The 22,546-nt window shown below is 40.7% G+C and overlaps 1 protein-coding gene across 7 annotated transcripts in view; it reads left to right on the forward strand.

The window, feature by feature from the left end:
• VPS13B (vacuolar protein sorting 13 homolog B) overlaps positions 1-21,840 on the forward strand; it is a 429,942-nt gene extending 408,102 nt beyond the window's left edge. For all 7 annotated transcript variants that reach the window (XM_041413097.1, XM_041413101.1, XM_041413100.1 and 4 more), the window contains 6 exons: positions 2,730-2,906; positions 3,890-4,060; positions 10,651-10,827; positions 13,257-13,359; positions 14,027-14,276; positions 19,858-21,840. In XM_041413097.1, coding sequence (XP_041269031.1) covers positions 2,730-2,906; positions 3,890-4,060; positions 10,651-10,827; positions 13,257-13,359; positions 14,027-14,276; positions 19,858-20,103 — 1,124 coding nt within the window. In that variant the 3' untranslated portion in view covers positions 20,104-21,840. The remainder of the gene's footprint in view (positions 1-2,729; positions 2,907-3,889; positions 4,061-10,650; positions 10,828-13,256; positions 13,360-14,026; positions 14,277-19,857) is intronic.
• The last annotated feature ends 706 nt before the right edge of the window (positions 21,841-22,546 follow it).

Below are 22,546 nucleotides of genomic sequence, written 5' to 3' on the forward strand. Positions count from 1 at the left end.
ACAGTTGGTCTCTTCTGGAAAAGGACCTCGTGCTCCTGCATCTTAACTACATTAATCTCCAATATGGGTTGTTTGACCCCCTTCTGCTAACCACTGTCTCATGCATAAATCATTGGTAGCATCTGCACAGACAGCCTGTCCATACAGCCATACCTTTTATTCAGGGATGTGCACTCTTTTGCCCTTAGCTGTGTGCAGGACCACTGCTGAGCTGTGGGAGAGGGCAGGATTTGCCCCAAAGCTTGCTGAAGAGGGTGCATCAGGTTGCCCTGTGTGTTCCAAAGGAGTGGTCAGAATCCATTAAAGCCATGGATGGGGCTGGAGATCTCTGTTCAAATATGCTGATTAGCATTGCTTATCCCAAATCAGCCAAACCTGCAATGGAAATCTCCTAGTCTTTTCTAATTAAGTTGTCCCCTATATAAAAGTGCATAAAATTCTATTCAAAAATATCACTGGTACCACTCTGGCCCTATAGTTGCCTATAAAGAAAATTCAGCGGCTCTCTGCTAATACAGTCATATTCATTTCATGTCAGTGGATATAATTACTATGGCTAAGTGGGAAATGGTAACCTGACAATGATACTGCATTCTGCAAAGTAAAATGCTACACAGAGCTTGTGACTGGAGGGGTTATTCCCAATTCCTCATTCTCCTGCTCCTGGCTTACTCTCAGACCTTCTCTGTGGGCTGGGAGGTCCAAGCTGGATGAAGTGAGGAGCCATTGGGTTTGCTCTGAGCCAAGGAGGCTCACCCGTGCTGCAGGTTGTACATTATTCCCATACACTCTCCAAGGGTGAGCATGATCCATCCAGAGCTTCCCATACCTGGCAGGCAGAGACAGGTAAAACCAACCCTGGCATACCAGGCAAGCCCTCAGTTTTGTGTTTAACTATTTTCATTCCTGGGGTTTTTTTCTGTTTTACATTCCTGAAATGCTGGCTGGCCCAGCAGTGAGTGGAGTTGGATCCCCCATGTCCCAGGCTGGTGGTGCCTGCTGGGGATGCTGCAGGGCACCAAGGCACTAAGCTGCAGTGCCCTGTAGCCACTTGCCCTCACACCACCACGTAGGACAAGGAATGTCAAGAATATTTAGGGGGTAAAAAAGGCTCTAAGGAATTATTGCAAAAATATTGATCAGAAAAAGAAACAACCTCTCCTGTCTGTACACACCTCCCCCACCCCTCCAGCTTTTCAGCACTTCACACAGTGGCAAAGATAATTTATTAAAAACCCTACAGTGAGGGAATTGCAGGCCTATCCTGGAGTTCTGGCTTCCCCTGGTCCTGACAGGAAAGGACTGCCAGGGGATGCTCCTTTCCAGGACAGTGGGCCACAGTGTGTGTTGCTGCTCTGTTCATTGCATTGCCAGTAGCACTGGGGTTTTGTTTTTGTAGTCCATCCCACCCTCTCTCTTATGTCCACTCTGGTTCCTGCTTTTCATATTACAAGTACTGGAGTTCTCAACCTGCCAGAACTGAAATGTGGGACAGATTCAACAGGAATAATAGATTTTCCGGGAGCTTAGAATGATAGTGTGAGATTAATTCATTTCATATGAGTAACATTTTCTCTTCTGTTCGGTTTCATGATTCAGCCTTCCACAGGAATGACTGGGAGGGGTTAAAAGAAAACAAGAAAAGCATCTGGAGAGCAGGAGTTTTCAGTGATTAGATGGGAATGAGGAGGGCAGAGCACAGATCAAGGGCCCTTATGGGAGAGCAGGAGGCCGGTCTGTCCCATTCTGTCCATCCTTCAGTCTCCTGGCCCTGTCACACCTTGTGCGCTCTGACAGTGCCAGCTGAAATTCGTGGTACCAGGGCTCAAAGACCAAACAGTTCCTGTTTCACATTTATTGCCATTTCTGAATTGCTCTCTCTGGGCTGCCAAAAAAAGAGTTATGCAGCGCTGTTTCCCTAATAAATCTGCTGCCTACCAGCCTGAGAAAGACAAGACCTGCAAATAGCTTTCCAGTAACAGATTGCTGCGTGCTCAGCCATCCAGCAAGCTGCTGGCAACCCTGCGTTTATATAGGAAACCAGATCTGCAGATACTTCTCCTGGGATATGCATAAGGAATACTCCCCTATGAGTAACCTAATCAGCATGTAGATGTCATTGCTGTTTACACAACTGTACTGAGCAGAAGACATTTGTCTGGCTTTCACTGCACTCTGAAAGAAAATGATCAGCTTAGAAGGGTTGGGGTGGATTTAAAATAACTTCTTAAGCACTTGTCAAAAATCTGCATCCCTTTTCCTAACACTCCATCAAGCAATTGACCTGCACACTCCCGTAAAGCAGTACATTGTATCAGTGTAAACTCCCTGTCACAATTCTATCACATAAGGATGTGAAATCACAAGGCTGCCTTATAGTGTCTAAAACCAACCCGATCATCTGAGCTTGCAGTCCCATTCCTCTGTAGCTGCGAGGCTCTCGCATCCGCCTCCCTCACACACTTTTAGCAGAAATACGGGAAGCTCCTGGAAGGAAGTAATTCTAAAGCTATTTGTGAGTTTGCCAAAAGGATTTCTTTGATTTACGAAGTATGAAAGATTGCCATTTCTGAATTCATAGTGCATGAGTTATTTCCTGTGTTTTGCTCAAAGGAAGTTCATAATGCAATGAATTCTAGTGTGAAAAAGATAATTAAGGAATAACCTTTTCACAACTGCTGCTTCTGCAGTTTTTGCAGCTGTAACATGTGTCTTGTTTCTCCACACAGGCTGGGTTGTTGGATCGTTGGAAATTCTTGGAAGCCCAGCTAGTCTGGTGAGAAGCATAGGGAATGGCATAGCTGATTTCTTTAGGCTCCCCTACGAAGGGCTGACCAGAGGCCCAGGAGCATTTGTCAGTGGAGTTTCCAGAGGAACAACATCATTTGTAAAACACATTTCCAAAGGTAGAGCTTTCATTTTATTACTCCAACTACTGCTTTGTTGTCATGCATTGTTAAAGTTTGAAGCAATAAAATCTGTCCATCCTTCAGTCTCCTGGCCCTGCCTTGTCTTATACTGCTCTGACCGTGCCAGTTGAAATTCCTGGTACCAGGGCTCAAAAACCAAACAGTTCCTGTTTAGCTAAGCTAAGAGTGTATGTAACAAGCTCACATGCAATATCTCATGTATTAAACAGATCACCGCTTTACTGCAGTGCATGAGAATGTTTCAGAAACTTCAGAATTTTAAACCTCCCAGTGGGAAATAGATATTCACTCAGCAAGTATTTCATGTGATAACTGCAGAAGTATTAAAGGTGTTCTGCACTTCTGCTAGCAATCAGAAATTCTACACCAGTCGCCTCATCATATTTATTATTAAAAAAGAAAAAAAAAAGAAGTAGATACAGTTGTCATAACTGTGTGAGTACGTGGATGGGATCTGACAGTGGGGCTGGCCTGCCATGGGAACAGGAGGAGCTTTTCCCCTGCAAAGCTGTACAAACAGTGCCATCGCGTGGCTCCGGCCGCCGCACAGACACGGCGCCTGCCCCGGCGCTGGCCGCTGCTCCGAGCCCCCGCTCTGCCTCCCGCAGGACGCGGCCTCACGGCTTCTTCTGTAAATATTTGTTTACCTTTCCATCACCCCCTTCTCCATTTAGATTAGCCTTACACAAGTCAGGGAACTGGAGAAGGATGTTCAGATGAGTTTCTGTTCCCACCGACCAGGCAAACCTGGAGCAGGCTAATGTAAAAGGCGTGACGCGGGCCATAGCAGCAGCGTGGTGATGCTTGACAAATAGTAAAGCATGTTACACATGGGTGACTGTTCACTTGACTTGCTGCTCTGCTCATAAGCTCAGCATTGCAGGGAGGCATACAATGTCTCCGTGGTTTAAATTAAAGCATTTTGATCCAGACCCAAATGTATATCTCCATGCATTTAGGTACACTGACGTCAATTACCAATCTGGCAACAAGTCTTGCTCGGAATATGGATAGGCTGTCACTTGATGAGGAGCATTACAACAGACAAGAAGAATGGAGAAGGCAGCTTCCAGAGAGCCTGGGAGAAGGACTGAGACAGGGGCTCTCTCGTTTAGGCATTAGCCTTCTAGGTAATGTACTATTAAATATCAAGTCAAGTGATAATACTGTTTTCTAATCTGCTCACTATCCTTTTCTAACTGTGAATTATAATTTCAAATTCTGGGGGTGGGGGGTTGGTGTCTTCTTGTAAAATCTTGTGAAAAAGCCTCACAGTATGTATATTAGATACTGTTTATCAAGATTTACCGACTTTTGTGTGTGATTTTTGCTGATAAAATAATTGCAGATATAGAATGGGTTTGCACTTTCTTTGTGAAATAAGATTTTCATTTGTACATGATGTAGATCTAAGTGGGAAAAAAAGAATAATTCTGCATCGGGCAGCGTGACTTGTAACTAATTCAACATGAAGACGTCATCATGCTGATGTTTACTTTCCGATGAATTATAGGAATGCCTTCTGAACCTGCTTGTTTTTGCAGCACTGTAGATATCAGAGATTCTTGGGTTTGTTTGAAAACCACTTCAACTTAGTGCAGATGTTAAGTAAGCTTTGATGAGAAATTCTGCTTTTACGGAGAGACCCAGATCATCCTGATTCAGTGCAATTTTATTCATCAAGCAGCCGAGTGGTTTGGTGAGAAGTGAAGATTACTCTATCCATTTCAAAATAGCACCTAAAATTTTGAAAACTAACCCACAGTGGAAAAATTCTCTGCGAGAAGTTTTGCAGTAAGGAGCTGGATTTTCTAGGTTACTTCAACTTGTCACACTGCAAAGGAATGCAGAACTGTATTGTTTGGCAGAGTTCCTCAGTGTGTATTAAACAGTATGAATCTCTTAGAGATCAAAGTGACCAAAAGCAGTCCAGTGCAAGAGGTTAGAAGAGCTGAAGCTTGAAAGGATTTGTCCTGTTTCCTAATCTTCAGTAGTGTACACAACTCCTACATTTGCAACCGCAACCCTGAAAGCCCCAAAGAGGAAGTGGTAAAAATGTTACAAGTTTGGGTTAAGTTGCTGGGAATTATTTTAAGCAATAACTTTAGGTTATGTGAAGCACTGTCATTTGATAATGCCTGTAAACCGGCAAGCAAGTGTCCTGGGAGAAATGTGCATAAAGGAGAAATTCCATATATTAGTAGCCACTGTCCCAATAGTAAGCTGTTACTGGTGTTGCAAATCAAAGGCAGTTTGGAGGAGGTTTTATTTTTCCCTCTTGTTTTATTGGGCTAAGGGCAGTCGAGTTGCTGGATGAAAGGTTATCCTTTTAGAAGCACTGTGTCAGCCTGGTGTGTATGTGCTGGTGAAATGGTTTGGTGATCTTGGCTCAGTTATTAATTAAACATCAAGGTAACATGGTGTCTATATCCCCTTACTGACACACCAGAGCCCTTCAGAGCTAAAAACATCAGCTGCACAGCCTGAAGTAAAGAGCAAAACTTTGTAGCTTTGGCTGTATCAAGGCAAAGTTTCTGCTGTTCAGGAAAGCTGGGAACTCCTCACGTACATGCACAAATACGCCATTCCTGCACCTCCCCGCGCACAAGGATTCCGTGGTTCACAGCACTACACCCGAGTTAAAAGCAAAACAAAAAAATAAAGCTAGAATTCCAGTGCCCCTGATTTCCTAAGAAATCAGACTTCGAGTTAGAAATTTAGAGCTTCATATTAGCATTTAAACAGTGCTCTTCCACAAGCTAGGGTCCTGTTTTTATTCCTGTGGTTATTGTTTAGCGATTGCTCCCTGCTAACTACCTTTTTTGTTAGCAGTTGTGTCAGTGAAGCACCCAGATAAATAGCTACAGTTACTGTATAGCTGGATGTGACAAGTATGAAACTCACTAAGGGAGAAATCAGAAATATTCTACTTACTCTGTATCAGTTTTTTAATTAAAAGAAAATATTTTTTAAAAGCATGTTTCTTCTGTATAGGCAGCAGTATTCATATAAATTGTGTCAAGACCTAAATTTTGATTAGACTGGTGTTTCAATTTCTACAAACTTGTCAGAAAGCTGCTGCTGTCCTGGCCATTTAGTGTAAAGAATATTATGGCTTCCCAAAAAAAAAAAACAAACAGTCATAGTTGAAGGGATGGGATCACTGTGCTGCTTTTTCCCCCAGCACATTCAGAATAAACATGAATATGCTTACTCTAAAAACACTTAAGGTTATTCGTACATAACAAAGTGAAGCTGCAGTTATTTTCCTTCACAAGGATGAAAAGTTTGATGAGCACAGAAATGCAGAGAGTACGACTGTTTGAAGCCATAATTTCTATGACTTTCTAATTGTAAAATGGAAGAGTGTGAAGGAGATTTCTACGAGGGTCACAGCACTCTCATGTTCGTAAAAGCCATCTGACCCATGCAGGCAGCTAAAACAATGGCAATGTAGATTCTGTGCCTATGTGAACTCACATAAGAGTCCTCAGTTCACCGGTATGTTGTGGTACCTACCCAGAAAGTTAGAGTTGCCTTTCTGATTTTTCTGAAAATCTGGCTCACGGTGGCCCTGATTCAGCAGAGCACTTAAGCATGTGCTTAAGAGCTTTGCTGAATCAGGGCCAAAATCATGTACTCTCGTCTCCTCCTCAGTGCAAGTTGTTCCCTGTGGTACATTCTTAAGTGCTTTGTCCTGTCTCATTTTAAATGACTCAAGCACTGTCAGGGTGTTGTTTGATTTGATTGTTATCTTTGGCCAGCTGTTGTCTTCTTTTCTAATTTGGGGGAGATTTCTGGGTTGTTTTAGTAACACTTGTGCGTGAAAAGAAGCAACAGCTTATGATAGGTGTGTTTTTTCTTTTATATGTTTAGGCAAATATGCAGTGAAATTTTTGGTAAAATATTTAGATTATTGACTCCCAACCAAGGAACTGTCTTTTGCATTTTGTGTGACAGGGTCAAACTTAAAATATTAACTTTTAAGCATGTAAAAGAAACTCTTGAAACTATCTGCTGTATTTTCAACTGCCGGTCCTAGTGAAAAATATTATATTGAAGTGGCTGCCTTTAGGAAGTTGAGCATATCTGAATAACCAAAAGATGACAACTATTCAAAAAGCTATTTTTTACAGTGGCAGAAGTGCTCAACATTTCAGTTACTCCTTCCTACTTTTGGGGAAGTGAATTGATCCATATTGCCTGACAGTGTAACTCTCCTGATAGAGCAGGCAAAGCCTGGGTTTCAGAAGCTTAGATTTTTGTTATTACAGGTGGTGGTGGCTGTTCTTGCTGTACACTATCACTGAGTCAGGGCCACTCTGTGTTTGCCTATCTACAACACAAGATAGCACAAGCCAGTGCTAATCCTGAAACTGTGTGCTATTCCACACTAATTGTGCAACATTAATGCATGGCAACAGGTGCTTTTTTTCTTTGAGCTGTATTTTTATGAGATGTTTGCTGTGATGAGATTATGCTTCAACCCTGGTTTTGGTGTGAAACACTTGCAGCAACCCTGGAAGACAACAGAGAAAAGGAAGCAAAATGGCTTCAGCTTGGGCAGCTTCCAGCCTCATGGCAAACATGGCCAGTTTCTCTTAGTGGGGGATTTTTTCCAATTATATCTTGCTCTGAAAAAGTTTGTCACAAGCCATCCGAGTTTTGCCAAGGTCTGTAAGCTGTGCTACGTTCACCAAACTTTGTCACTCTGCATGAACCAGTTGCTGCCCATAATCAAATTCTTCTTGAAGTAATCCAGTGATATACTCTGAACTATCTGAATTTTGTAGCTATCAAAGTAGCTTTTTTATTGTTACTGAGCAACATGTATTAACCAGAGTGCACCCCATCTGATGTTTAGCAGATGTTATGTTGTTGCTGGAACCTCTTTGGTCCAGTAATGGAAGAATATGTTTTTGTTTTGTTGCTTTGGTGTTTAATTTTATTGAGGTTTTCTTTATACATGCATAATCTGTGTGTACATATGTGGACATGCATATAAAATCAAATGCTTAGGGCAAGAAAAAAAAAGAAAAATGGAGAATGGTTTCATTTAATTAAAAAAATACTGGTCGAGGGACATTACAGGGAAAGGACAGGGACAGCAGTAGGACACCATGTGAGAGAGAACGAGAGTGGGAAGGGAGGAACCACTACGTGTGGTCCCATGCTCGGCTTTCCTGATACCCTACTGAAATCTGTCAGGAGAGACTTTCTCTGGTAAGTCCATCCCTCATGGTGCTGCTGCCAACAACTCTGTTAGAATGCCAGAAGCCACAGGGGCACTGAAGATGTGCTTGGCACAGTATCTGGTGTGAGGAGTGCTCTGAACCTCACGTGTGTGCCACTACTCTCTTGCTGTTGCTGGGTTTTGAGTTTGCTCAGGCTTTGGTCTATGTCTTTTTCCTTCGCTCACACGTGCTGCACACAGGAAAGGAGCTGCACAGATCTGGATTCCCCACACAAGGGTGGTAGAACCAGCCACTCCTCAGTAAAAGGAGTAAGGTTATAGTTTATTTTGTGATTTGTGGGCATGGCCGCTGCACATAAATGAGTTTTGACAGTCAGTTGCAATTGAAGATAAGGAACTACAGAGGAAGAGAAGATCATTTGATATATTTTTTTGCAGGTAGAACAACAAGACTTGCAAAAGAATTTGAGATACAAAAGGGCCATGTCTTCACAGACAAGTTCAGAACATGCATAAAATGCCAGAGTAACAGGAAGCGTGGAATTACTAAAAACTGGCTAATTAAGCTATAGATTATTTGGGGTATTACATAAATATTCTTCTATAACACAGTCACAGCAGTTTCCATTCTGTTTCCTTGTCCTTGAGCCTAATTCTAGCCGAGCAGTGCCTGGAGCATACCACGGGTCCTTTGGAGTAGGGTCTTATTATTACCTTATAACTTTGCTCAAGTATATTGCAGTAAATAATTTACTAGTGCTAGGACTTAGGTGGATTACATTTTATAAGGCAATAACTTCTGTTCTGAAAGTGCAGTTGTTGTGGATGACCTCAGTAGATAGGGTGAAGGAGGTCACAGGATAGTATAATATTGTAACTTAGCAGACCACCAAGTATTGTTTTATGCCTTCAAATGCATCCCAATTGCACAAAAGACTGGACAAACAATCCCAATTGTGTAATGTGGTGTTGAGATATTATTTTAGTCAAGCAGCAGGAGCAGCTGGTAAGTACTAATGAATTGAAAATTGTATCATTTCAATGGCATGGCATTAAGGAAAAACTTTGTGGCTTTTATGGTACAAAAGGTGAATGTTCAGCTGCACACTCAGCTTCAGTGAGTGACCTCAATTGAAAACAGGCATCACTTCACAGATAGACCAGCATTTTCTGTGGAAATTTGTCGAAAGGCTAGTGCTACAGAATTTGGGAGAATTCTCTCTAAGAGGAGAGGAAGGCATTTATGGGGGATGCAAGTTTCTTGAATTCCTGATCCATAGTATTCCAGGGACAAGGATCTGGGGAAGTGTGTGCTGCTTCTCATCCTTGTCTTTTATTTGGACAGTGACTGCGCACAAATACAATATTAGTTCTTGTTGTTCAAAGTCAGCAATTTCTTTATTTATCCAGTGACAGTAACTAAAACCATCTGAAAACCAGCTCACTGCCTAGTGCACGTCACGCTGGTAAACACATGGGGCCAAATACCTCGGTTGCAATTGTCCGAATCTGTGGAATTATGCCTGGATTTCCTTCCACTTACAAAGCAGAACTTTCAAAGATGTCTAGGTTGAGGTGAAAATGCCTAGTAACCACGGTGACACTCAATCCTACTCCTTAAATAATTGTTTTATCTTGATATCTGCAGCTGCAGGTGCAAACTGAGACCTGACCAAGAAGCCTGCAGACTTGCTTTTCACTGAGCAAAGCCCCTCGGTTCGGGCAGACTGGTGTGGCTTTGTCCAGTCCTTGTACCCATAGTGATCTCCAAATAGCTTATCTATCAAAATTACAACAACTAGAGACATGTCTGTGGTTAAGTGGGTAGCATAAACTCAAGATCAAAGAAATGTACCACCTCACATACCTGTTTACATTTAGGAAGATTTAAGTTGAAGTTCTCTGTTGATACTAAAAGCTGGGAAGGTCATTATGTCACTTGTAAAAGTTTGACCCATGCGCATTAAAGTAAAATATGATGGTTTTCACAAAAAAAAGTAACAAAAAGGCTCAAAGTCTAATTCTGCTAATCTTCGTCATATATCAAAAGTTGCATTAGCTTATGAACACTTCTGGCAGTGGAAGAGGATATAAAAATGATCTATTGAATACAAGCAGTTTTTATTCTCATGAAGTCAATCTCGCACTTACGTGAAAATCTCATTTCCACAGCAGCTCAAGTCGTCTAAAACTGGAGGATTTTATTCCTAGCCCAACATTTTCAGAATTATTATCAAATTTAATTAACTCAGCAAAAGCATTTAGCATAAGTAGTCAAAAGAGGAAAACATAGTGTTAGGTTAGGTGATCTAAATGTTTAAAAAAAGGTTAGGTCTTAACTGAAGCTAAGATAGTGTTTAGCTAATTGGTCACATACTAAATAACTGTATAAGAATGGGGTACAGTCTCTAATCCAAACAATATTCAGGTCCAGTAGTAAGATTTCCTCTTATTACAGAATATTTATCTATATATTCACTATATATTTATATATTCGCTACTTACTGGAGACTCTTGTTTTTTCAGGTGCAATTGCTGGGATTGTGGATCAGCCAATGCGGAATTTTCAGCGAGTATCTGAGGCCCAAGCTTCTGCTGGGCATAAAGCCAGAGGGGTCATCTCGGGTGTGGGGAAGGGAATCATGGGCGTCTTCACGAAGCCCATTGGAGGGGCAGCTGAGCTCGTCTCCCAGACAGGTTACGGTGAGTTTCATATTTCCAACACCTCCATTTATATTTTAAAATGCTGTTCAAATACAACCTGCTATGTCTTACTTACCCAGCTCAGTATTGTGTGACTTAGAGAAAGGTTTAGAAATGCCACTGCTAAATACTTACAAATGCTCTGCTGGTTTTCTGAAACGCCATCGTGTTGTGCTTCTCTCTTGTGTTACTGATCAGCGATGCACAGCCACAGAAACAGAGAATGCAGAAAGCATGAAGTAATTCTTGGAATACAGTAGAATTAGTTACAGAAACATATGTGCTTGAAAAATAGTTTTTGACATAAAAGGATTAGAGCAACACTATGTCCAATTAGAGTGTTATTTTGAGATTGCTTTGTTATGGCAGGGAAAGAGTTGGACTATCTCTACACAAAGAGTGAGTTACATTCTTGGGAGAAAGAAGTGAGTCATGTAGTAGGAGCATCCCCTTTAAACTGGAGCTTCACAAGAAGACAGTCCTGTTTTCAGATACATGGGTAACCTTAGAGCAGCCAGAGGTGGGGTTTCCAGATAGACTGAGCACTTAATGGCACTGGTGCCAAATCCTTTCAAATTGATGGGAACCATTCTGGACAAGCAGAAAGTGTAAAAGATAAAAATAAAATATCAAAATACACTAATTTATTTATCTGCAGTATCAATAAATCACTTTCCTCTTGATTATTTAAGAAGAAATGCTGGTTGGAGGCAGTCAGGGAAGAGATATTGATAGAAGGACAATGTGTCAATAATTCCACCTCACTAATTATACCAGACAAACCTTGAATGTTTAAGCCTTTAATCACTGGCAATATTTATGCTTGTTGTGTTGACTAAAATATGAGTAGTTCTCATAGAGCTTAAGGTTAGGATGCTTCCTACAACATCCACAGCTCATTCCATCTAGTAAAAGAAATAACGAAACAAGTATTAGAATTCTTTCAAATCAACTTTATCTTGTTTGTATGATCATAAATAATAACTGTTCTCCTGAACTGTACACCCCATAGGTTTAAAACTTGTATCAGCAAAATCAGAAGGTTTTTTTCTGTTGTCGGCTGTCTCTGTGTTGGCTTTGCTGCCCGGGACATTTTAATTCTAGATTTAATTCTCCTGCTGTTTTTATCAAGAAAGTCATAGTAGTAGAGGGACACTTTTCATTGCAGATATGGTATATAAGACCTCATGTTTTCCATGACCATGTGACAAAAGGAGTTAGCCAGGAAAAAACATAAAACTATATCAATAATAGTTGACAGTGCGTGAGAGGAAAATACACAAGAGTTCAAGTAACTCTTACCCACAACTGGATTGGAAGTGGGACAGTGCCTCTTGGGGGGGACCAAGGGGTGGAGGACCACACAGAAATAAACACATGTTCTCTCTGTCTCCATCTGTAAATAACATTTTCACTCACATAATGCTGAGAACCTCGGTAAGCCAACTGTTACAATTGGGATGCTGCTTTTAAGTATTACCATCAACATGTGTGCTAAAAATTAAAGGGTTTTTTTTTCATTGCTGATGTTTTGTTTAAATTATTATCCATTGTGTAAGAGGGAATCTAAGTTATTGACACCCTTGTGCCTTTGGAATGCTTAGACAAAAGAAAATCTCTTAATTTATTTGTAAAGAAGTACATTTGTAAAAGAGTAACTTAGCACCAAACCATATAACACTAGTATTTGCTGCATAACCTACTCCATGTCTGTCATGTAAAAATTTTTAGAACTACTCCATTTGTGAATTTTTTGCATCCCACGCATTCTTTCTGGTGACCATACCTCATCATTGAACGTTTATAGGCCATCTGAAATCATACATACTGTATCATCTTCAGCTCTGGAGAGTCTCTTTAGAAACCTGCTTAACTGCTGCTTGTAGTCTCCATTCTGTGCTGGCACTAAGAAGAATTCACAATAAACCAGATGCCCCAGGAGAGCTCATAAATGTACACGGATCTGTGTTTAACAGCTGGATTAAGTAACTGAACATTTAAATGCAGGCAAACTTGCCTTCTAATTTGTACCAATTGTGACACGTATATGAAAGTATTTTAATATTAAGCAAGAAAATTAACAATGGTCTTGATTTTTTCTACATAAATCCTAAGTGATGTGTCTGATCCTGCTCTGAAGTGAGGCTCTCAGGAGTGTTATGTTTCTCCTGATTGCAAGTGTAGAGCTGATTCATGGAACACACAGTGGGGCTTTTCTTGTTTCTTGCTAAAGCAAGATCATGGGGGTTAAATGCACAACTCTTGCATTGTAATATTTAATGAATTATCTTGACTACAGCTTCCAGAGATGTGACATCATTTTGGATCTGCACTATTTTATGAACTGCTTTAAACAGATGACATCACTACAACACGTAACTGCGTTGTAGAAAACAGCCACTAAGAAACCTGAATTCTCTTGCCCACAGGTATTTTGCATGGAGCTGGACTTTCTCAGCTTCCCAAGCAGCGCTCTCGTCCAGATGATCAACATGTTGAGCAGGCTCCAAACAGCCACGTCAAATACGTCTGGTAACATTATTTAGACAATTGCTCATTTTTACATCCACATTGTTTATTAATAGGTTCTGGCCTCTGGTCAAATTAACAGGAAAGGCTTCCCTAGGAAAGGCTGAGTTATGGCAGTTTGTTTAGGAACATTAAACACAAAGGTAGTGCATAGAAACCCAATCTGCAAATGATGGGCTGCTGATATGCATCCAGCTTTGAAACTACAGAGCTGATCTTTATTTAATGGTATTCAGTGAGTTCTTACTTATTTTATCATTGCGCTGAGCCCAAGAAAAATACTGCACATCTCCAGAAACAGCTGTTAGTGAAGATAGCTTTATTTTCTGCACTGAATTTCTAAGCCACTTCTCAGGGTAATTTTTCTATTCTCAAGGAAATAGGAGGGGGGAAATAGGCTAACCTAGCACAGATATTAGGCCAATTCTGTGGTGAGTGATTGAGGGGTTTTGATAAGTAACAATTTCATATTCATTCTTTAAATCTGAAGTCTTACATCTTTCAGTAACGGAGTTTTGGAGTACACTCCCTGGCTTATTTTACATCCGTAGGTGATAGCTACAGGCTTAAGTAAAAACAGTGATCAAAATAAGCCCTGGAGGATCCAATGCAGTACACTAACTAGTTCTTTTTTTTATCTTCTTTTTCTTTTTTTAACCTGATAATGCAGGAAAATGCTGCAGTCTCTGGGAAGGCCAGAGGTTCATATGGCCTTAGATGTCATGATTGTGAGTGGATCAGGCCAGCAGCATGAAGGCTGCTTGCTGCTCACCTCAGAGGTGCTCTTTGTCGTGAGCATCAGTGAAGACACACAGCAGCAGGCCTTCCCCGTGACTGAAATCGATTGTCTGGAAGATGATCAGCAAAAAGATCTGCTGAAGGTGCAGCTAAAACAACAGAGAGTGCCTTCTGACTTGGAGGTAAGGACTTGAGTACCTTTTCCCTTCAAAGATGAAGTTACACTGATGCTGGTGCTTCTGGCAGTGGGAATACTCACCTTTGGGAGGCCAGAGGCTGAAGTGCCAAACCAGGAGATCTTCCCCTCATAGTTAGCTGTGTTTCCCTTTGGATGAAAGGAATGTGTCTGCTCCCTTCTATCCTCTTATTGATCGTGATATACCATATCTATGACAGAAATTTTCTGAGGGAAAAAATAGAGGAAGTCTGAGTTCTTGATAAGCATCACCTTTTTTCGGAAAAGGTTCTCATGGCTACATATGCACGAGGTGTTCATTGTTTGGCAAGTCAGCAGTGCACCCTGTGCCTACCAACACCTTTTTTCGGAAAAGGTTCTCATGGCTACATATGCACGAGGTGTTCATTGTTGGCAGTGCACCCTGTGCCTACCAGCTCCCAGCAGAAGCAGTTCCTTTTATTCTTCTGGGAATTCTGGTAACAGTTCAGTGGTGCTGGTGCTCCTTTCAGCCTGCTTTTATTTTGTCTCTTCTAGCACAGTGGTCTTGTTTGGCTGTATTTACTTCCTTAGATCCTCCTTCTTCTGCAAATGCTAGCTTTAAACTGGATTAGTCCCTCTCTGAGATTGGATGCACCACGTGTTTTCCAGTAAGAGCATAAAAGCTTCATCTTCATGTTGAAAGATGTCTAAGCCATTTGAATACTGAGGTTTTTTTGGATTAATTATCTTCTTTTAATGGCAGAAGAATGTTATATTTTTACACTTTTGGGAAACAATGTTTATTGTATTAAATTCTCAAGTAGAATCATATGAGAGAGCATTTCAAAAATGAACATGCATGTCCCAGTTTTTATAGAAGTGTGCCAGGTAGTTTATAGACTGCTATAACAGTAATTTCTGTTTCAAATATAAAAAAACCCTGAAGTATGAGGTGTGACAAAAAGTAGGAGCACCTTCAGTCAAATCCTAACTTTGCTGAAGTCACTGAAGAGTTTTGCTTCAATTTCAGCAAGGACTTCATCTGTGTCGTGACAGCACTTGAGTATTTTTGTGAAAGCTTTCTTTAGTGCTGAATTCTCTATTTATATTTATTGTCTTTCCACTAACCTCAGTCTCACAGAGAACTGTTGACTGAAGTTGCCTTCTCTCACCACAAAGCTACATGAGGGATTACTTAAATTGTGAAGCAAATGGGCAAACTCAGCTTTTTTTTGTCCCTGAGTGCTGAGTGGTTGGTGGAGGCACACATCAAACTGTCAGAGTCCAGCCTATCCTGCTCAGTCCAGAGCCAGTGTCCTGAAGGGAAGAAGAAGAAAAGTTGTTTTCACTAAGGCACTGGATGCACCCAACCTATCCTAACCCTAACTTTAGCACCAGCCCAGATCTTTTTTTCATTGGCCTGGAGTGTTGTCTGGCATCTGGTTTTCCAAGGGGTGAGGAGAAGACTGCTGCTGTGGGGGAAGGGCAGCTTGCTGCAAGTGGGTGGTGAAGGGTGCAGAGGGTCTGCCTCTTTGGGAGGAGGGAAGGCAAGGGACAGGGAGCCTAATTCTAGCCCCTACAGCTGGGAATGTGTAGGATTTATGGGCACGTGGGGCCCCTGAATGCACAGAGCAACCCTGCATGGCACGTGCAGAGTCCAATGTTCCCACACACGCGCGCTCATAGCGTCCTCCTTTGGAGGTACTGGACCAAACACATCACTGTTTTCTGAAGTTCTGGATGGAAATATTGGAGTCCTACTCAAGTGGTGCAGCAATGCAACTCTAGGAGCTGTAAGCCTGGAGCCCAGCATCTCTTTTGCTGATACAGCGTCTTGAGAATGCAGTGAAATGGATGGCATGGGAAAAGCTGGGAAAAGTGCCTGTGTCCCAGGTGGAGCCAAGTCAGGGATGGCAAGACAGCAGAAGTTGAGTGATGCTGTACAAAACAAACCTGGCAAAACATTGCTTCAAAATGCAGATCCTGATACTGAAATTCTTGTAAAAATTTAAAGAAATGTGCTGTGAGGAAGAGCAGTTGAAAGAAACAGAATAAAAAAAATTTGAATTTTTTTATGTTAAGGCAGCTAAGGCAGCTACACAATAAAAGATTCCAAAAAATACAGTTTTAGTAATTACGTAGACTGTTTTGTAATTAATATTTGCTGGTTTTTTAGTGGATTGGGAGATGTCATACTTGGTGATTTCCTTTCTGCAGCTGAAGCTGTTGTCTGGGTGTCATGTGCAGCACTGGTGCTGATGGGAGCCAGAGCTTCCCTTCAGCTTCCTGACAAGAGCTTCTGCAAAGTCTTCAGATGTGATTAGGAAAAGGAACCTTAGGAGGAACAAGTTGTGACTTGCAGATGAGCAGCCTCCAAGCTGCAGAGTGATGCCTAAATAGGCACAACTCCTCAGTATTAATAGTAGGCCATTGTGTTGCACTGAACGTGTCCTCAGCTGAAGTGCAGGCATGTCTGTGCACGATGGCATTTGCAAAGATGGCCTCAGTTTTTAGCTGGAAAATGCCCAATCAGGTCAACCAAAATGTTATTTTGAGTTTAGCAAAACAGAGCTAATGTTACCAGTATAAGTTATGTCTATTTTTCTGATTAGTTTAAAAAAGATGCTAGAAATAATACAATGAATTGAAACATTTAATTTCAAGGCTATAAAAATCCACTTTTTTGCATTACTGCTCACAAAAACAATTGCCAAAAGTTTTATTTCAGCTCTGCCCAAAACAGTTTCTCTCATTCCCTCTTCTCAGCTTCTTGGAACAGTTAAGAAACAAAACATGAGTTATTCTACAGCTGTAATCACCAGAGATGTTATGGAGCATATTTTGACTCCTTCAGCAATAGGTTTGCCTGATGCCTTATTCGCCTCCACAATATATAACTTAATCCATCTGGATAGGAATAGCCTGGATGGATTCTTAAAAACTCTGGCACTGACAAGTTTGTTATTGAAAGGGAAGTATTAATTGTATTTGGATTATCTTCCAAAGTAATTGAGACACTGCTTGTTTCCAGACAGATGTCAAACTCAAAAGTCCTGCTCTTCCAGCTGTTCTTGGTATAGCTCATAACATCAAGAAGACAACAAAAAATTGTAGGGCCCTGGAATTTCAGATATTCCAGATTTTTTTTTAATAGTCCTACGTGTTACCGTCTTTCAAGCTCAAAACCAATCTTTGGATTTCTCAAAGCAATAGAAAAAAAAACCTAAAGAGCTGGATCTCCTTAGTCAGTGTGCACAGAGGAGTAGATCAGTGCTACACCCATCTGGACTGCACAGCACAGGTGTTGTAGCTGCTGTGGAGTTAGAATTGCTGGAAGCTTATTCATTATAAACCATAATGGGAGGAATTTTAGAAAAATACTGGAGTTCTTAACCCAAAAATATGACCTTGTAGTATGAAGGGACATGATATCTGTAGTATTTCTCTACGAGGTGCATTAAGCAAGCCTTGATGAAGTTTTGAATCCTTGAGTGATCTGGATATTAACATTATAAATGTTCAAAGCAGCAAGTGAGGGCACTTAGTGACAATCTTAGGTCCCATTTAGGAAATAAATGTAGAATAACATCAATTCCAAATTTTTCTTGTCTTGAAAATATAAGCCAAACTGAAGCTGGCTACAGAAGCAGACACTTAGTTACAGATGAAGTCATCTAAAAGCAAGCAGGGTCCCAGTTACTTTGGAAGACCATCCAACCATAGTTAATATTTCCTCCTGAATAATTTTGCTGAATCTGTGGAAAATGGCCTGGGGTTTAATGAAGAGTGGGTTCACAAAAGTCAATGAGTGGGATACCAGCACCATTTCTCTCTCCTTTGGTAAGCAGGATCTTCTGGTCAATGTGGAAGCAGAACCCAGCTGTCCTGGGCTTACCTCCCTAGGAGAAATCAGGAAAAAGTGCGAAGCCACCTACATGCAAAATTTACCCTGTAACTTAAAATCCAGTTTACATAGGTGGTACTCCAGCATATTTGTCTCCTTTCAACTGCTGAAACAGACTAAGTGCTGAGATACTTTCAGTGAGCCACCAGCCCAGAGTCGTGGTTCAGACACCGTTCTCCACAGGTAGCTGGGAGCCTGCTGTAGCACTCTGCCTTCTGGGTGCTTAAGGTCGTTCATGGAAACAACCCCTTCCTCTGCCCATTTCATCATTTCTGCTGCTTCTAGGCACAGGCTTCAACCTTAAACTTCTGAGCTTGTTCATGAGCCTGCTTCCTTTAGCAATTTTGTGATGATGATTGAAAACAGGAGTGTTTCTACTCACTGAGCAGCAAATCCATCTCCAAAGGCATAGTAAAAAAATCCAGAGGGGACTTTTTCCATGGGAATGTGACACCTGTCACTATCTATCAATCATATTAATTCTTTCTTCAAATAAGCAGCAGAGTATTTAAATGAGTCTTGCAGTCCAGAGACATGACAAGAGACAATTGTGGATGTTAAATTTAATCTAATGGCACTGTTTGAAAATATCATTCTATCTAGCAAGACCTGTACAACTCCCTGAAAAACAGGCAGAAGATAGCAGTGTTTAAATCTTTAGCATGATGTCCAGCAAGGAAATTGAAATCCTACAAAAATTAAACTGGTCAGCAATTCTCCAAGCATAAAGTAAGGAAGCATCAAACCCTAGCCCTATTATAGCTCCTGCCTTTTCATCATAATATTTTGGAAGTAACTTCTATTCTGAATGACTTAGCTTATCATACTACTGTAGTATCCATGGTGGGATTTCTGAAATATTTCTTTGAGCCCATGCAACCAGCTTGATGCCTGCTTGTTTGCCTTCCCTTCTCAAGATAGTCATAGCCATCCTCAGCATCTTCAAAAACAAGGGCACAGCAGATTGATCTTCCAAAGCCAGGTTTGCCCATAGCTTTTCTGGGTAATAGTTTATCTGGTTGCAACCATATGATTGATTACAGTATTTGATTTACTGTATTTTTTCCCACTGGGGTAAGTCTTGCATTCCTCTTGCTAGGATCTTAAACAACCCCTACCTATTTCAGCCTGCAAAACACAGATCCCTTAATGTCTTCTCCAGAAACAAAATGCCCAAATCATCTTTAGTAAAACCCTTCTGTTCAGAAAAATGTCCTTGTGTGAATGGGTTTTGTTGCCAGAACCCGATGGATATATCCTGCCATAGGATATTCATCTGGAAAGTAGCTTCAAGTCTTCATTTTAAATGAAGTAAGTTGAAGACTAAAATATTTTGGCTAAATAGAATTTCTGTATGATAAGCCTTGCCAAGAGCTACTGACATTTTTCTAAAAGGGGTTTCAGTGCCTTTGCTGTATACAAGGAGTTGATCTGTTGTAAAGTCTACTCTTAACCAATTCTCAAAAGATACTGCTTAAATTTTGTGTGGCAGTTAGAGCTTCTCAGAAGTCCAAACAGCAGAGGACTAATTCACCAAGGACTCAACCGTGGGAGAACACTCATGATTTAAAAAATCCTTTAAACTGTTTTAAGATTTCAGGCAGGAAGATTTTCTTCAGAGAAATGTGGAAGCTATTGTCCTTGTTGCTCAGCTCAGTTACTGTCAAACCCTCAGTAACTATTGTATCTTGTCTGATCCCAGGCCGAGGGCGCCAGAGAGAGACTCTCAGAGCAGCAGTACAACCGCCTGGTGGAGTACATCACAAAGACCTCTTGTCACCTCGCCCCCAGCACCGCCGCAGCGCCAGCCCCCCAGGCCGTGGCTGCTGAACAGCCCCTGACTATAACAAAAACCTATCAGTATGTAGTTGATCCAAATTTTGCCCAGGTATTCATTAGCAAATTCACCATGGTGAAAAATAAAGCCTTGAGGAAAGGATTTAATTAATAGTTGTTTCTGGTGTGTGTAGTAATGTCCTACCAGTTTGAAAGCTTTCTCTGCAGTAACCTACATCAAGTAGAGATGCGTGCAATTTTTGAGGAGGTAGAAATTGATAACAAAGCCCAATAGCTTTTCTAATCTTGACAACATTCCTGCTTCCTAGCCAAAATACTAGTGCTGGAAGGAAAGTGTTCTGGCAAAGGAATAAAGTGAGAAGGAACAGCCTTGGACTACAGCTTAATCAAAATCCTTTTTCTTTTCAATAACCAAAAATTAGAGAATGGGGGAAAATTACGTGCATACGGACGTTTTTACCACACACAGAAATGTGTATCAATACCTCTATATCTTATTTTAGGGTCTGCCAGTTTCTGTTATAAACCAGGTTTATAACTCAGCTGTAAAAACTTGCTCAAGGCTGCGCCTTTCCCCCCACACCCACACTCCCCCAACATGTGCGTTTTCCCCCACTAAATCTGAAAAACCCAGTGTGGCTGTTTTAAGTTACTAGTGACAGCTGGGTTTTAGCACCACTTTAACCTTAAAATAGCTTCCTTTATTTGAGTGAAGTTCTGCAGGACATTAGTCCATAATGTAAACTAGTGCCTTTGTGTGGTTTGGAGAACAAAACATGAACTACAACATGACTTTATTTTTAAAACTGTCTGTATACAGAAACTTTATTTTATCCACCATCAAATTTTCAGAAGTACTTTCAATGTATGTATGACCGTGCATTGTCTGCTCATTAACTGGAAGCCAGTAACATGCAGTTCAAAAATTTAAGAAACAGAGCTGTCTCCTTAAAATCTCCAAGCCCAACGTAACCCAGGTGTGCAGGTGCTGAGTACACCTTGTGGGGTCTTGCTTATTTCTGATCTGCCACCACTACATTGTATGTACTCCCTTCAGTCCTAATTCATTTTATGCTTGTCATCTTCAAACTGATAAAAACAGGAATATTTAGAAACGTGACCTTTCAAATATGTACTAAACAAAGTGAGATTTTTCTGAAGTTTATTGAAAACTATGGACCCACAGGCACCAATTGCATTAATAGTTAATGATGCCATCACAATACATTTACAAATATATGTTAAACACCTGCATTTCTTGTAGTAGACAAGAAATCAATCTCTGGGCACAGTTAGATGACTTTATAAACCAAATTTGGCTATGGCAGTTTCATTTTAAAATCAAAAGCTTACTTGGTTTCCAACTATGCGTGTTAACTTTTCTCTCCTTTTCTATATGCTTACCAAAATGAATTATGTCTGGAGATCCTGAACGTGGCTGGAATTGGAGTCAAAAACTGGAATAAAATGTGATCACCATTTGGAGCATATGCTTTATAGTTAATGACTTCTATGCATACTTGATATGACCAAATGCACAGTAAATAAGAATGTAGTAACTGCGATATTTTTCTCTTGAGTTCTGTTTTGTTAAAAGGTGTTTCTAAAAGCTGTGTCTCTCATCTACTGAGAGTAAAGGAGGCTGGGGTCTGCATTGTCCTTTTCTGACTGTGACATTAGCCCATCCATTTTCAACATTTCATACAATGATTTAATAACTTAGTCATTGTTTAAATAACACTGTTTAAAAATGTATATGTATGTACACACATGTGCTTCATTCCTGAGTATTTTATGGAAGTTGTTTAATACTTCTAATTTTGCATATTGATGGATAAATTGTAATATAATTAAATTGTTTAAAGATAATAAAGCTATTCCTGTAATACTTGTTCTTGTGAGCTGTTTATTCATTTGGTTACAAGGTGCAGGACAGTGACAAGACTGATGTAGGCAAGCATTATGTGGGCCCCATTAGATCCCAGTTGGTCACTGGACTTTGTAGTGTACCAGAAAATGCGATAGATATGACAATACTTTGGAAGTAAAAACTGGTGACTAGCTTGCCAAAAATGTGTGCTGAAAAGTTTTATGCTTTTGTGAGTAACTGAATCAAAACAGCACTGTACTCACCATTTCAATTAGACTAATCTGTTCCTTATTTATGGAGTACACAGACAAGCCAAGGGGATGCAAACACACCTGTATAAAATGAGGAACAGCAGTTTCATTTCTAAACGTTTGTAGATTTCAGCCATTTAAGATTCATTTGTGTTTTTCCTGAATTACATTCTCCTGGAATAAACACTTGCTTAAATTACACTTTTCTTCACTGAATAGAGCTGCATCTTTACTGCATTAGGCAGGTTCTTTCTCCCCCTTCTGACCACATGTATGGAAACGAGTGGGGACAGCACATAAATCAACCTCTCCTACATATGAGCTGTGTGAACTATGAAAACAAAGTTGTCCAAAGAGCAGCTGCCTGTACTTAGCTGCTAAAGGAGTGCAATGTGCACTCTTAAAACATGCCTACTCTCATAACGCTCTTTAGACCTGGAGAGCTCACAACTTCAAATCTATCTTTTTAGTTT

This window comes from Onychostruthus taczanowskii, unplaced genomic scaffold (assembly GCF_017590055.1).
Source record: "Onychostruthus taczanowskii isolate IOZ18803 unplaced genomic scaffold, ASM1759005v1 scaffold4, whole genome shotgun sequence".
NCBI classification, from domain to species: domain Eukaryota; kingdom Metazoa; phylum Chordata; class Aves; order Passeriformes; family Passeridae; genus Onychostruthus; species Onychostruthus taczanowskii.